At 36.5% G+C, this 13,887-nt stretch overlaps 2 protein-coding genes and 1 non-coding gene across 3 annotated transcripts; 2 read left to right on the top strand and 1 right to left on the bottom strand.

Annotated features, from left to right (window-relative positions):
• Positions 1-2,181: 2,181 nt before the first annotated feature.
• On the bottom strand, positions 2,182-2,288 carry LOC141603425 (small nucleolar RNA R71). The gene has a single exon (XR_012525303.1). It is a non-coding gene; the product is annotated as a small nucleolar RNA R71 (small nucleolar RNA).
• A 343-nt stretch (positions 2,289-2,631) lies between these two features.
• Positions 2,632-4,452, top strand: LOC141601482 (uncharacterized). The gene has a single exon (XM_074421771.1). It carries the CDS (start codon positions 2,632-2,634, stop codon positions 4,450-4,452), a length of 1,821 nt encoding a protein of 606 aa, XP_074277872.1.
• An 8,273-nt stretch (positions 4,453-12,725) lies between these two features.
• On the top strand, positions 12,726-13,649 carry LOC141600013 (large ribosomal subunit protein uL10c). The gene has a single exon (XM_074420161.1). It carries the CDS (start codon positions 12,838-12,840, stop codon positions 13,519-13,521), a length of 684 nt encoding a protein of 227 aa, XP_074276262.1. The 5' UTR covers positions 12,726-12,837; the 3' UTR covers positions 13,522-13,649.
• The last annotated feature ends 238 nt before the right edge of the window (positions 13,650-13,887 follow it).

Consider the following 13,887-nt stretch of genomic DNA (forward strand, 5'->3'; position numbering starts at 1 on the left):
CTAAGCGAGGCGATGAATAAAAGACGACAAAATAAATAAGGACTTCAAGCTTAGATTCAAAACCTCCAAGTCCACACAATAAAGACAAAGCAGTCCAAAATAAAATGAAAAGACAAGAATTGAATAAAATGTTGACAAGGCCGTCATTTACAAATCATGAAATAAAGAAGCACAATTACAAAAGTTGAAGCATTGAAAATAAAGTGGTGAAACATTCAATTTGGTTGATGTTACATTGAAGGATTTACAAGGAAAACGCATGCCAACATTTACATGGGTGAAGAGTTATTCTGATAAATACAACATGAAACATCTCAAATTAATTATTTAATTCATGAAATATTCATATTTTGAAGAAACTTCAAGCACTAATAGCATAAACTGTAGGAATAATTTTACATGTAATGTATTTACATTAATTAGTGATGTAAACGTACGTGTATTATTTAATTTAGAAACTCACATGATCACCTATTTAAAGAAGGTGATTTGCATTTGAGAGGCAGAGGAGAACACAACAATAAGCAATAAAATAATTAGTTTCATATTAAATTCTATTTATTCTCTCATTATTCACATCAATTATCTTATTCATATTTTTACACTTTCATGCTATTATTTGACGACAAGCTCAAAGTTCTCAACTTGTCATTGCCATAGTTAATACTATATTAATCTCCCTTATTTATCTCTTTTATATTTGTTTTATTTATTTATTTAAATATGTTATCTTCTATTATTAAAATTGTTATTTTAGTTATAATTATGGATCGTGAGTAGTCTTTTGTCTAGGGCTCGGTGGAGCCTTAATATGTATTGGTCAATGTTATAATTTTCTAAACATTATTTAGTGGTTGTACTTAGGTTTGATAGGGTTGTGTTAAAGTATTAATTTATTGGTCATAATCTATATACGTAGCTCTTGATTAATACTATAATGAGAGTTGAGTTTAGTCCTTTCGAGTTAGCATATATATTGTGATTTAAATATAATTAATAATTACTTAGTGTAGATTGCAATGAGAGTTGGATTTCCACTTAGAGAACTCGAGTCAAAATTAGACCTCTCCTATGAGAATGGTGAGAGTTATAGTTGAGACATTTTAATTTTGATCCTTAAAGCTCCTATATGAGTTATAAGACCCATGAGAATAGGATTATTTCACTATAGGAAGGCTTCTTATATCTCGAGAGAGAATAACAAGTATTGGTTTTAGTTTTCAGAATTAAAACCAGAAAATTAGTCTCACCTAAGTACACATTTAAATATGTTGTTCCTTCCAATAGTCTATATTGATCAATCTATGTTAGTGGTGATACCGTTGTCCTAGAGCTTTTTATTATTGAATTAATTTTATTATCCAATTATTATATGTTATTTTTATTCTGTCATACCTCGCACATACACAAATATTATTTTGACGTAGATAAATCAAATCATAAATCGACTAGTACTCAACCTTCACTTCCCTGAGATCGACCCGTAAGTGCTACAACAGACACCGTTCACTTGCGGTAATTTATAATCGAACAAGTTTTGGCGCCGTTCTTCGGGAAGTAACGGTTTGATATTAGTTAATTTTAGATTATTTTAGACTACGTTTTTTAGCGTACGCAAGTATGCCTTATTTGTTACTAATTCTTCTTCTTTAGTTTTGTTGTTAGTTTTATATGCACACGCGACATTCTGGTGGTGAATTGCTATTTAACCCTGAGATTGAAGCTACAGCTAGGAGACGAAACGCTCAAAGAAAGAAGAAGAGAAAAGAGCCTGAACTCGATACTATTGTGTCTTTTATAGAATTTGATACACCAATTATCATGACTTCTATGCGAGACGAAAGTGCTCCAAAGCCGAATTTCAATTCAAGTATCTCAAAGCCTAAAATTGATGCAAACAATTTTGAGTTGAAGACTTCTTTGATCCAGTTTGTTCAAACCGATCAATTCAGTGGATCACCAACTGAAAACCCCAACGAGCACCTGAATACATTCCTTGATAAGGCTGACATCAAGATTAATGGAGTCTCTGATGACGCCATTCGGTTGAGATTATTCCCTTATTCTCTTCGAGGGAGTGCACGTGAATGGTTGAATAATTGTGATCCTGACTCGTTCGATACTTGGGATAAGCTTTCTACAGCTTTTCTCCAAAAATACTTTCCACCAGGGAAGACTGCCAAATTTAGAAATGACATTACAGGATTCGTCCAACATGCAGACGAGTCTCTCTATGAAGCTTGGGAAAGGTACAAGGAACTTCAACGGCAATGTCCTCATCACGGGATCCCATCATGTGTATTGATTCTTACTTTCTACAATTCCTTAAAACCGGAGCTGCAAATGAGCCTTAATGCCGCTGCTGGAGGGCGGTTAGACGGGATTTCTTGGGATAAGGCCAAGGCTCTCATAGAGGATCTAGCAATAAGCACTTATCATTGGGGCAGTGACCGTCATGTTCGAGGGAGCAAGACTACAAAAGACTTTGTTAATGTGATGCAAGCCAAAATTGATGATCTATCTCAATAAGTGGCTCAGCTTAAATTGAGTAATGGTTCTAGTTCTTCATCGACCATATGTCAACTTTGTGGGGTTAATGGGCATGACTCTTCTGGGTGTGGGAATGCTTCTATGCTTGAGCAAGTTAATGCTCTTAATGGGAAGCAACAATGGTATCCTTATTCTAATACTTATAATCCAGGATGGGCTCATAATCCTAAGCTCTCATATGGAAATACCAATAACATTCAGAATCCCCAACATCAAGTTAAGCAGACTTTTCAGCAACTGCCTGGTTTTCAACCAAGACCGTCTTATCATCATTCCCCTATGCAATCTCGTCCCCCATTTCAGCAACAACAACAACAACAATTTCAACAACCTCACGCTCCGCAAAAATCCAATGTGGAGGTGATGTTAGAGCAAGTTCTGTCCCAACAATCTCAATATATGCGGGACCAAAACCAAAAAAATGAAGAGTTTTCTACATCAATTTCTCAACTCAAATCCTCACATAAAATGGTAGAAACTCAACTTGCTCAAATAGCCCAACAAGTAAGTCAGTCTATGAAATCTCAAGGTCAATTCCCTGGAAACACCGAAGCTAATCCAAAAGGTCAGATGAATGCTTTAACCTTAAGGAACGGGAAGGTACTTGAAGAGACTACTAATCCTAAGAGCATGTTTGTTGAAGATAAAGCTATTGTGATCGAGGATGAGGGCAAGGCGATGGAGGAAATTGTAGTTGAAAAGAAGCAAGCTTATGAGAAGGAAGCTTCGTTAACTCCACCTAGAGTATATGTGCCGCCTGTACCTTTTCCTCAAAGGTTAGCCAAGGCAAAATTGGAGCAAAAGTATGGAAAATTTCTAGATATCCTAAAAGTAATGCACATTAATATTCCCTTTTTGGAGGCTATTTCTGAAATCCCATCTTATGGAAAGTTTCTCAAGAAGCTGCTTTCTAACAAAAAGAAACTTGGAGCCAGTACGACTATTAACTTGTCTAAGGAGTGTAGTGCCATACTCCTTAACAAGCTTCCTCAAAAGCTTGACGATCCTGGCAGTTTTTCAATCCCTTGTTCTATTAGAGGTATTTATATTCAACGTGCCTTGTGTGATTTGGGGGCTAGTGTTAGCCTTATGCCTCTGTCGATTTTTAAGAGGTTGCAAATGATGGATCTAAAGCCGACTAGAGTTTCACTACAATTGGTTGATCGGTCAGTCAAATTTCCACTTGGGGTCGTTGAAGATGTTCCCTTAGCTATTGGGAAACTTGTTATTCCATGTGATTTCTTTGTCATGGACATTCCTGAGGACACTCAAGTACCCATTATCTTGGGACGTCCATGTTTAGCCACTGCTGGAGCTATGATTGATGTGAGCAGTGGAAAGCTCTCATTGCAAGTTGGTGAAGACAAGGTAGAATTTGAGCTTAGCAAAACTATGGGCGGTCCTTCTATGAGTGATAGTTGCTACCGAGTTGATGTTTTAGAGGAGTACTTGTTTGAGCCCTCTTTGGAGTGTACATCGTCTGATAAACTACAAGATTGTCTCACCAACACTGATTCTGAGGATGCAGAGTTGTTAGCCTATGCTTGGATGCTTGATTCATCTCCATCTCATTTAACTGAGCCTCCGGTAGAGGCGTTGCAGGTAACGGGTAAGCTAGGGGAGAGTTCTAAGCCTCCCGAGGTAGAATTAAAACCACTTCCATCTTCTTTAAAACACGTGTTTTTAGGAGAAAATTCAACTTACCCAGTTATCGTCAATAGTGCACTCAATGATAGCCAAATTTCTAAATTATTGATTGTTCTTCGAAAATATAAAAGTGTTATTGGGTACGCAATTGACGATCTTAAGGGAATCAGTCCATCTTTTGTACACATAGAATCCTTCTCGAGGACGATAATGCATCCTCCATTGAGCCTCAACGACGCCTCAATCCTAATATGAAGGAGGTTGTCAGAAAGGAGGTCTTAAAGTTACTTGACGTGGGAATAATCTATCTTATCTCTGATAGTAAATGGGTGAGCCCGGTTCATGTCGTTCCAAAGAAAGGGGGGATGACTGTCATAAAAAACGATAAGGATGAACTAATTTCTACAAGAAGCATTACTAGGGTGGCGAATGTGCATTGACTATCGCCGATTGAATAAAGCCACCCGGAAGGATCATTTCCCCCTTCCATTTATAGACCAAATGCTTGAAAGACTAGCAAAACACTCCTACTTTTGTTACTTGGATGGGTATTCCGGATTTTTCCAAATCCCAATTCATCCAAGTGATCAAGAGAAGACGACATTTACATGTCCATTTGGCACTTATGCTTATCGTCGGATGCCATTTGGATTATGTAATGCTCCCGCCACTTTTCAAGGATGTATGATGGCTATTTTTTCTGATTATGTGGAGCAAATTATGGAGGTGTTTATGGATGACTTCTCGGTGGTTGGTGCTACTTTTGACGATTGTTTGATAAACCTTGAAAAAATATTGAATCGGTGCCGAGAAGCTCATCTTGTGCTAAATTGGGAGAAGTGCCATTTTATGGTACAAGAGGGGGTCGTCTTAGGACATATTGTGTCTAATCGTGGTATCGAGGTAGATAAAGCAAAAATTGAGGTGATTGAGAATCTACCACCTCCTCTCAATGTGAAAGGGGTAAGGAGTTTTCTTGGACATGCAGGATTTTATCGCCGCTTTATCAAAGATTTCTCTAAGATTGCTCATCCTTTGACCGAGCTTTTAGCTAAAGATACCCCATTTTTGTTCACTGATGTTTGTCTTGAAACTTTTAACAGGTTGAAAAAAGCTTTAATTAGCGCCCCGATTATTCAGCCACCGGATTGGAGCTTACCATTCGAGCTAATGTGTGATGCGAGTGATCATGCAGTAGGAGCGGTATTGGGGCAAAGACATGATGGTAAGCTACATGCCATCTATTATGCGAGCAAGACTCTTGATGCAGCGCAGGCTAATTACACCACCACAGAGAAGGAGTTGTTGGCTGTGGTATTTTCTATTGAGAAGTTCGATCTTATTTAGTAGGATCTAGAGTTATTGTGCACACCGATCACGCACTCAAGTATCTTTTGAGCAAGAAAGATGCTAAACCAGCATCGATTATTTGGATTCTTTTTTCTGCAAGAATTTGATATGGAGATTAAAGACAAAAAGGGTCTTTGCGACAATTTAGTAGTGATCACCTATCTCGTCTGGTTCAAGAAGGCCCTTCTGATGGCCTTCCTATTGATGATTCATTTCCTGACGATCAGTTATTTGCTATTGCTATTTTTAATACTCCATGGTTTGCTGACATTGTGAATTATTTGGCATCAGGAGTTACACCCCATGGGTATGATTCCCACCAAAGGAAGAAATTCTTTAGTGATGTCAAGCATTATTATTGGGATGACCCCATTCTCTACAAGTCTTGTGTTGATGGTATTATCCGACGATGTGTGCCAAATGAAGAGGCTAATTCCATTATCTCCCATTGTCATGATTTGCCATGTGGTGGTCATGCTAGTACCACCAAAAAAACTGCAGACTAAAGTCCTTCAATGTGGCTTCTATTGGCCAACCTTATTCAAGGATGTTGCAACATATGTGAAGGGTTGTGATAGATGTCAACGAACAGGAAATATTTCTAGAAGGAATGAAATGCCTCTAAACTTTATTCTTGAGGTTGAGATATTTGATGTATGGGGCATTGATTTTCAAGGTCCGTTCCCATCCTCCTTCGGAAACAAATACATTCTAGTAGCTGTGGATTATGTATCAAAATGGGTCAAAGCTATCGCCTCCCCTACAAATGATGCTGGAGTTGTATCTAAATTCCTTAAGAAGGTTATCTTCCCCCGTTTTGGTGTCCCTAGAGTTCTTATTAGTGATGGTGGGGGCCATTTTATTGAGAAGAAATTTGAAGCTCTTTTAAAGAAATATGGGGTTCAATACCGACAAGGACTTGGTTACCATCCTCAAACTAGTGGACAAGTTGAAATTTCCAACCGGGAGATAAAATCTATCCTAGAGAAGACAGTTGCTAGGTCTCGCAAAGATTGGTCTATCAAGCTAGATGATGCACTATGGGCTTATCGATCGCTTTTAAAACACCAATTGGAACCTCCCCATTTCGATTGGTGTATGGTAAAGCATGTCATTTACCAGTTGAGTTAGAACATAGAGCATATTGGGCCATCAAAGCCCTTAACTATGACTATAAAAGTGCTGGAGAGCGTCGTCTTTTGCAATTAAATGAGCTTGATGAGATTCGACTTGAATCTTACAAGAATGCTCGTATTTATAAAGAGAAGACTAAAAGATGGCACGACAAGCGCATTTTAAGGCGAGAATTCCATGAAAGGGATTTAGTTCTTCTTTTTAATTCTAGGTTGAAAATATTTAGGGTAAGCTTCGTTCTCGGTGGTCAGGCCATTCCGTGTCACTAAGGTATTTCCATATGGAGCAGTTGAATTATTTGATGAAGCTAAAGGCTGCTTCAAGGTCAATGGTCAGCGCCTTAAGCACTATATTACTAGTGAACCTATTCATGAGAAAGTAATCTTCACGCTTTCTATCGTTCCGCCTGCGAATTAATCTACAAAGGAGTCAGGCTCGTGACGTTAAACAAGCGCTGCATAGGAGGCAACCCATGAATCTTTATTGAAAAAAAAAACAAAAAAAATTATAAATGAAAAGAACTAATCAGTACAAGCTAAATTGTACAGGTCATGCTCGTGCTCAAATTTCATGCGACAATGCCTGGTGAGCTCGTTTCCTTTCCCTAATCATTTGATGTTCTTTAATTTCATACATTGAGGACAATGCTTGGTTTAAGCATGGAGGAGGGTAATTGTATTGATTAAGTTTTTAAATTAGCTTATATTTTTTTTTTATATTTCATAAAAAACACAAAAAAAATATAAAATTGAAAAAAATGCAATTGATTTGTGGCTAGTCTTGTGGATATTGAGCATAATTTGAGCAAGTTATTATCTTCAAATTTACAATGATTTTTCATTTTTGATCACATGAGGTAAGCAAGACAGCTTCGCCCTTGAAAGTCTGATAAAGTTTTTGTTTTGTGCTTTTCTTGTGACACTGAAAGCGGTAAGATGGTTTGACTAGACTTATGACAATATAACCATGTGGCCAAAAGCCGTGAGATCACATAGCCAAATAAGATTGGGACATCCATGCCAATCTAATTCTTTCATGAGTGGTTTAGGATTAGTACTTGCCATTAGGATTGCATGAATGATAGAGGCATTCATTTGTTTATAAGCTACATGAGCCAAAAAGCCGTCCCGAATTTAATATTTCCTATTTGCAACCTCTTTGAGCCTTTAGCCTTATTTCTTTGTTAACCCAACATTACAAGCCGTTTCCGTACATTATCCTACCCTAGTAAGGGTTAGTGAAGTGTTTGTTTTTCTCGGTTTGAGTAAGGCTATGATACAAGCGAAGCATGGGGGAGTAACTGATGGTAATTTGGTGAACACTAATATATGAAATGGGTTGATGGTTGTTTGAAAAAAAAAAAATTTGAAAAAGACCAAAAAAAAAAAAAAAGAAAAAAAGAAAAATCTGAAAAAAAAGGTCATACTTCTAATTATTAATAAATGGGGTTCGAGTTTTACTATTTATAAAGGTGTATGTTCTAAATCATGGAATTTGGTAAAAAAAATTGGTGTTTGTTCTATATTTCATATGAAGAATAGTTGTTGGAGGTTTTTGTATCCATATTTCTGACCGAGATTTGACAAGTTCTTTGCTAACTCTTACTCTTAACACCACATTTCCAGAATAATCCACACCTTTAACCCCTAGCCCCGTTACAACCCATAAAAGTCCTCTTGACATGTAGTAGTCGGCAAGTTTAGGCTTAGTTTTATATGTGTGACCCGTGTCCTTATAACTTGGACACATGAGAGTAGTGATTTTCCGCGTTTACATTCCCTAAAGTGAGGGTCCACTGGTTTGTCACTTGTCTAGATGGTTGGTGGTAAGATTGAAAGGTCACTTGGGCACATTACATAATATTTTGTTAGATTTGTTAGGGTGATTGATTTTGCGAGCTAATTTGTGATCTTAAACTCTATTTCGAAATTAAAATGATTTTTGAACTTTTGTTTAATTTCTTTTCGAAAACCTTGGTTGAATTATTGTTTTATCCCTTGACTTTTGCCACATTTGACTTTTTGTTGTGTATGAGTTATTTATGCCTCTGGAGTTTACTCGAGGACGAGTAAAGGTCTAGCATGGGGGAATTTGTTAAGCGTATAATTTACTATATTTTATATACTTATTTCTCATAATTTTACTTATATTTTCAGTATTACATTTCATTTTAATAATAAATTCCTTCCTAGAACATCTTACTGCGATTTATATAATTATTTGTAGGAAGGAGTTATTTTGATGCTGATATTAGCTAAACAGCTAAGCGAGGCGATGAATAAAAGACGACAAAATAAATAAGGACTTCAAGTTTAGATTCAAAACCTCCAAGTCCACACAATAAAGACAAAGCAGTCCAAAATAAAATGAAAAGACAAGAATTGAATAAAATGTTGACAAGGCCGTCATTTACAAATCATGAAATAAAGAAGGACAATTACAAAAGTTGAAGCATTGAAAATAAAGTGGTGAAACATTCAATTTGGTTGATGTTACATTGAAGGATTTACAAGGAAAACGCATGCCAACATTTACATGGGTGAAGAGTTATTCTGATAAATACAACATGAAACATCTCAAATTAATCATTTAATTCATGAAACATTCATATTTTGAAGAAACTTCAAGCACTAATAGCATAAACTGTAGGAATAATTTTACATGTAATGTATTTACATTAATTAGTGATGTAAACGTACGTGTATTATTTAATTTAGAAACTCACATGATCACCTATATAAGGAAGGTGATTTGCATTTGAGAGGCAGAGGAGAACACAACAATAAGCAATAAAATAATTAGTTTCATATTAAATTCTATTTACTCTCACATTATTCACATCAATTATCTTATTCATATTTTTACACTTTCATGCTATTATTTGACGACAAGCTCAAAGTTCTCAACTTGTCATTGCCATAGTTAATACTATATTAATCTCCCTTATTTATCTCTTTTATATTTGTTTTATTTATTTATTTATTTAAATATGTTATCTTCTATTATTAAAATTGTTATTTTAGTTATAATTATGGATCGTGAGTTGTCTTTTGTCTAGGGCTCGGTGGAGCCTTAATATGGATTGGTCAATGTTATAATTTTCTAAACATTATTTAGTGGTTGTACTTAGGTTTGATAGGGTTGTGTTAAAGTATTAATTTATTGGTCATAATCTATATACGTAGCTCTTGATTAATACTACAATAAGAGTTGAGTTTAGTCCTTTCGAGTTAGCATATATATTGTGATTAAAATATAATTAATAATTACTTAGTGTAGATTGCAATGAGAGTTGAATTTCCACTTAGAGAACTCGAGTCAAAATTAGACCTCTCCTATGAGAATGGTGAGAGTTATAGTTGAGACATTTTAATTTTGATCCTTAAAGCTCCTATATGAGTTATAAGACCCATGAGAATAGGATTATTTCACTATAGGAAGGCTTCTTATATCTCGAGAGAGAATAACAAGTATTGGTTTTAGTTTTCAGAATTAAAACCAGAACATTAGTCTCACCTAAGTACACAATTAAATATGTTATTCCTTCCAATAGTCTATATTGATCAATCTATGTTAGTGGTGATACCGTTGTCCTAGAGCTTTTTATTATTGAATTAATTTTATTATCCAATTATTATATGTTATTTTTATTCTGTCATACCTCGCACATACACAAATATTATTTTGACGTAGATAAATCAAATCATAAATCGACTAGTACTCAACCTTCACTTCCCTGAGATCGACCCGTAAGTGCTACAACAGACACCGTTCACTTGCGGTAATTTATAACTGAACACCAAGAAGCTGGTTTTTGCCCCTTATAATGAAAACGGGTAATAAACAAATTAATATTACGTTTCCCCCTACAATTGCATTTTCATAACTAATATATGTACTTGTTAATAATGAAGATGTCTCTTTGTGTAGGACTCATTGGGTGCTAGCAGCCATCATGCCGACGAAGAAGAAAGTTTTTTGGTTGGACTCTTTGCATGGACAAGCAAGCGAGACTTTTAAGGGCTTGATTATTAAGTAAGTTTATAATACTGATTTATTTATAATAACATTAAGTTTCAATTTTTGTTTATAGCAAAAAGCTCATTTTTGCCCCAAAAATATGAGTTTCTGCCTCCTTTTTTTTTTAAAAAAAAAGGGGCCTTTGAGAAGAAAAGAGCTAACGAGCAGGATCAACCCACGAAAGATTGTGATGATGGCCCTACTTTTATTACGATAACAGGGGTACGTGCTCAAATACAATACCTTAAGTGCAAAAATATGTGTTTAATACTAATACAATACCTAAAGTGCAAGATTCTGATGTGGGCCTTCTCTCGTCTCTTTGTTTTTATGTAATAATAGGTCCCTCGCCAGCCGGATAGCATACAATGTGGATACTACGTTTGTCGGTTCATGTTGGAGATTATTATGCGAAGATATATCCTTATTCCAGAAAAGGTTAGTAATTTAATAATGTGTTTATTACTTTTTTAAAATTAGAGTTGATGTTGTCTTGTTGCTGCTATACCATGATGTTGCTATGCTGAATGATGTATGTTGTTACAATAATGTCTTGTCTTTGTTTTTTCCGCAGTATGTAATCAGCGTGCCACAAGAACTTCAGAAGTACAAATGGCAACATATAGACGAGGTAAGGGACATGTTGGGCAAATACGTCTTAGAACATGGCAATCTTTGAAGGCTAAATGCATGATACTCAGAGCTTAGATCAGCTTAGTAAATTTTTTGTTGAAGTTAGGGAATGATCTTAGTTCATGTAAAGTTAACTCCTTGTAAGTATATATGATGCTGTTGTTGTGGTTTAATTGAATCTATTGAGTTCTGATGAACCCAACTGTGATTTATGCTGGTGTTGATATATGGTGCTGCTGATATATGCAGGTTTTTGAATGGCATGAAACAAATTTAATTTTAAAAAAAAATAGGAGTTCGTAATAAAAACGGTTACTAAAACAAAAACCGTTGTAAATACCTTTCACAAATACCCGCCAAAATATTCAACAACAGGTTTTAAAATAAGAACCGTTGTAAATACCTTTCACAAATACCCGCGCATAATATTCAACAACAGGTTTTAAACGAAGAACCGTTGTTATTACCTCTTTCAACAACGGTTATTTAGCGTATACCCGTTGTTAAAAGTCTTCACAATTTTGGTGGGAAAGATACAACAACGGTTATTTATATGATAACCGTTGTTATATTATTCCCACCAAATTTTTGAAACACTTTCCACAATGGCTTACTCGCAACAACAACGGCTTTTAACCGTGGTGAATACTTTCGACAACGGTTTTAGTAAATAACCTAACCGTTGTAAATACCTTTTACAACGGCCGCTTTAACAACGTCCGCTTTTTGTTTTTACAACGGTTTTTACCCGTTGTTATAGCCTATATCTGTAGTAGTGTATAATTATTAGTTGAGCCAGTTGGTTTACTTTTGATAGGGTTGCGACAGCCGTGTCACCACCCCAACCAAGTGACATTAAAAAAAACATAAACTTATTAAACAGATTAAGATTATTAACAACCAAAACCACAAGGAAAGGAAGACAAAATCACCGGCCGTGTTGCACGGAATGCGGATCTCAACAGAATTAACGCTAGAAGGAAATCGCACCAGATGATGGTATCCGCGACAATCGATCGATAATCAATCCTCCTTGATAGAAAACAAACAGACCGGACGATCAATCAAAACCCCTCTTATTTCAACTACAAGAAACTCTGGCGATTAATGATTAAATAGTTCGGCTCGCCGGCGACGGAAAAGGTGATAGCATAGGAGGATCAGCCGGCGAGCCGAGAAGCTGACGATGTGAGGAGGTTTTAATGAGGTTAGGGTTTTGAATTAGGGATTTTAGGTTGTTTTTTTAATATGATTAAGTTAAGCACCTGAAAAGTATGTGAACTATATCGAACTAAAATGATAACTAAGGCTTAACCCGAACAAGAGAGACGAGTTTGGATTGGTTTGGAAACCAAACCGAATGAAATGTTGGCTGGGGTGTACCTCACTCATTTTCCAAAGAAGAATAGGTAGCTCTTGAAAATGGATAGCATTAGCGCATAGCTTTAGATAGATAACCCAACCACCCCATCTCTCTCAACAATCTCCTCTTCATCCCCAAGAATGGAGACCACACTTCTCCTCTCGAAACCACCAACACCATCACTCCACTCACTCTGCACCGTCCAAACCACCTTCCTCCGCCGCCCAAACAACCACCATCTGACCTTCACCAAACGCAGCAGCACACCCAGCATCAACGCCGCAATCTCCCGAACAAAGAAGGAAACGACGGTTGAGACAGTCCAAACCCACCTTGAAAACTGTTACCTATTAGCCGCCATTAACTACAAAGGGTTGACAGTTAAGCAATTCCAAGAACTCCGCAATTCCCTCCCTGAAACCACCACACTCATCGTCGCCAAAAACACACTTGTCTACAAAGCAATTCAGAATACTCCATGGGAGGTGATAAAGCCTTGTATGACTGGCATGAATGCTTGGCTGTTTGTTCACACTGAAGAAATCCCTGTTGCCCTTAAACCCTATAGGACTTTCCAGAAGGAGAAGAAACTTGAAGATAAGAATGATTTTACGGGGGCGTGTTTCGAGGGTAAATTCTATGGTCCTGATGAGGTTAACAAGTTGGAGACTTTGCCTTCAAAGGCTCAAGTTTATGGACAGTTGTTGGGTGCTCTTAATGCGCCTGCTACTAATCTTGTAGTCACACTTCAAGCCCCTGCTAGAGATTTGGTTTTAACTTTGAAGGCTTATGTCAAAAAGCTTGAGGAGCAACAGGCCCAATAGCCGCCACTTATTCTCTTTTCCTTTTAATTCTCTTAAGTTTCATCTTCTTCTTGTTGTTGTATGTATTGTTATTGTGAAATGGATGCATCTCATTCTGGATTTAAATGATAATCTTGTTGCTTAATTAATTATATGAGTAGAGACTACTTTCACAGATTCGGCAATGTTGTTGATGTTTGAAATGCTGTATGTTTTGCGGCAAGCAGTGTTGGGGAATTTCTGAGGCGTGTTTGTTTAATTGGTGTCATCTGAATTTTAACGGGAATGGCACCGTACTTCCTTTGGATGTTTGATTTAATGCTCCTTTTGTATTCTTAAGTTTCTTCCCCCTCCGATTCTTTTTAATCAATTGCGTGTTTCTTGTCA

The sequence above is a fragment of the Silene latifolia genome, chromosome 9, assembly GCF_048544455.1.
Source record: "Silene latifolia isolate original U9 population chromosome 9, ASM4854445v1, whole genome shotgun sequence".
Classification (NCBI taxonomy): Eukaryota; Viridiplantae; Streptophyta; class Magnoliopsida; order Caryophyllales; family Caryophyllaceae; genus Silene; species Silene latifolia.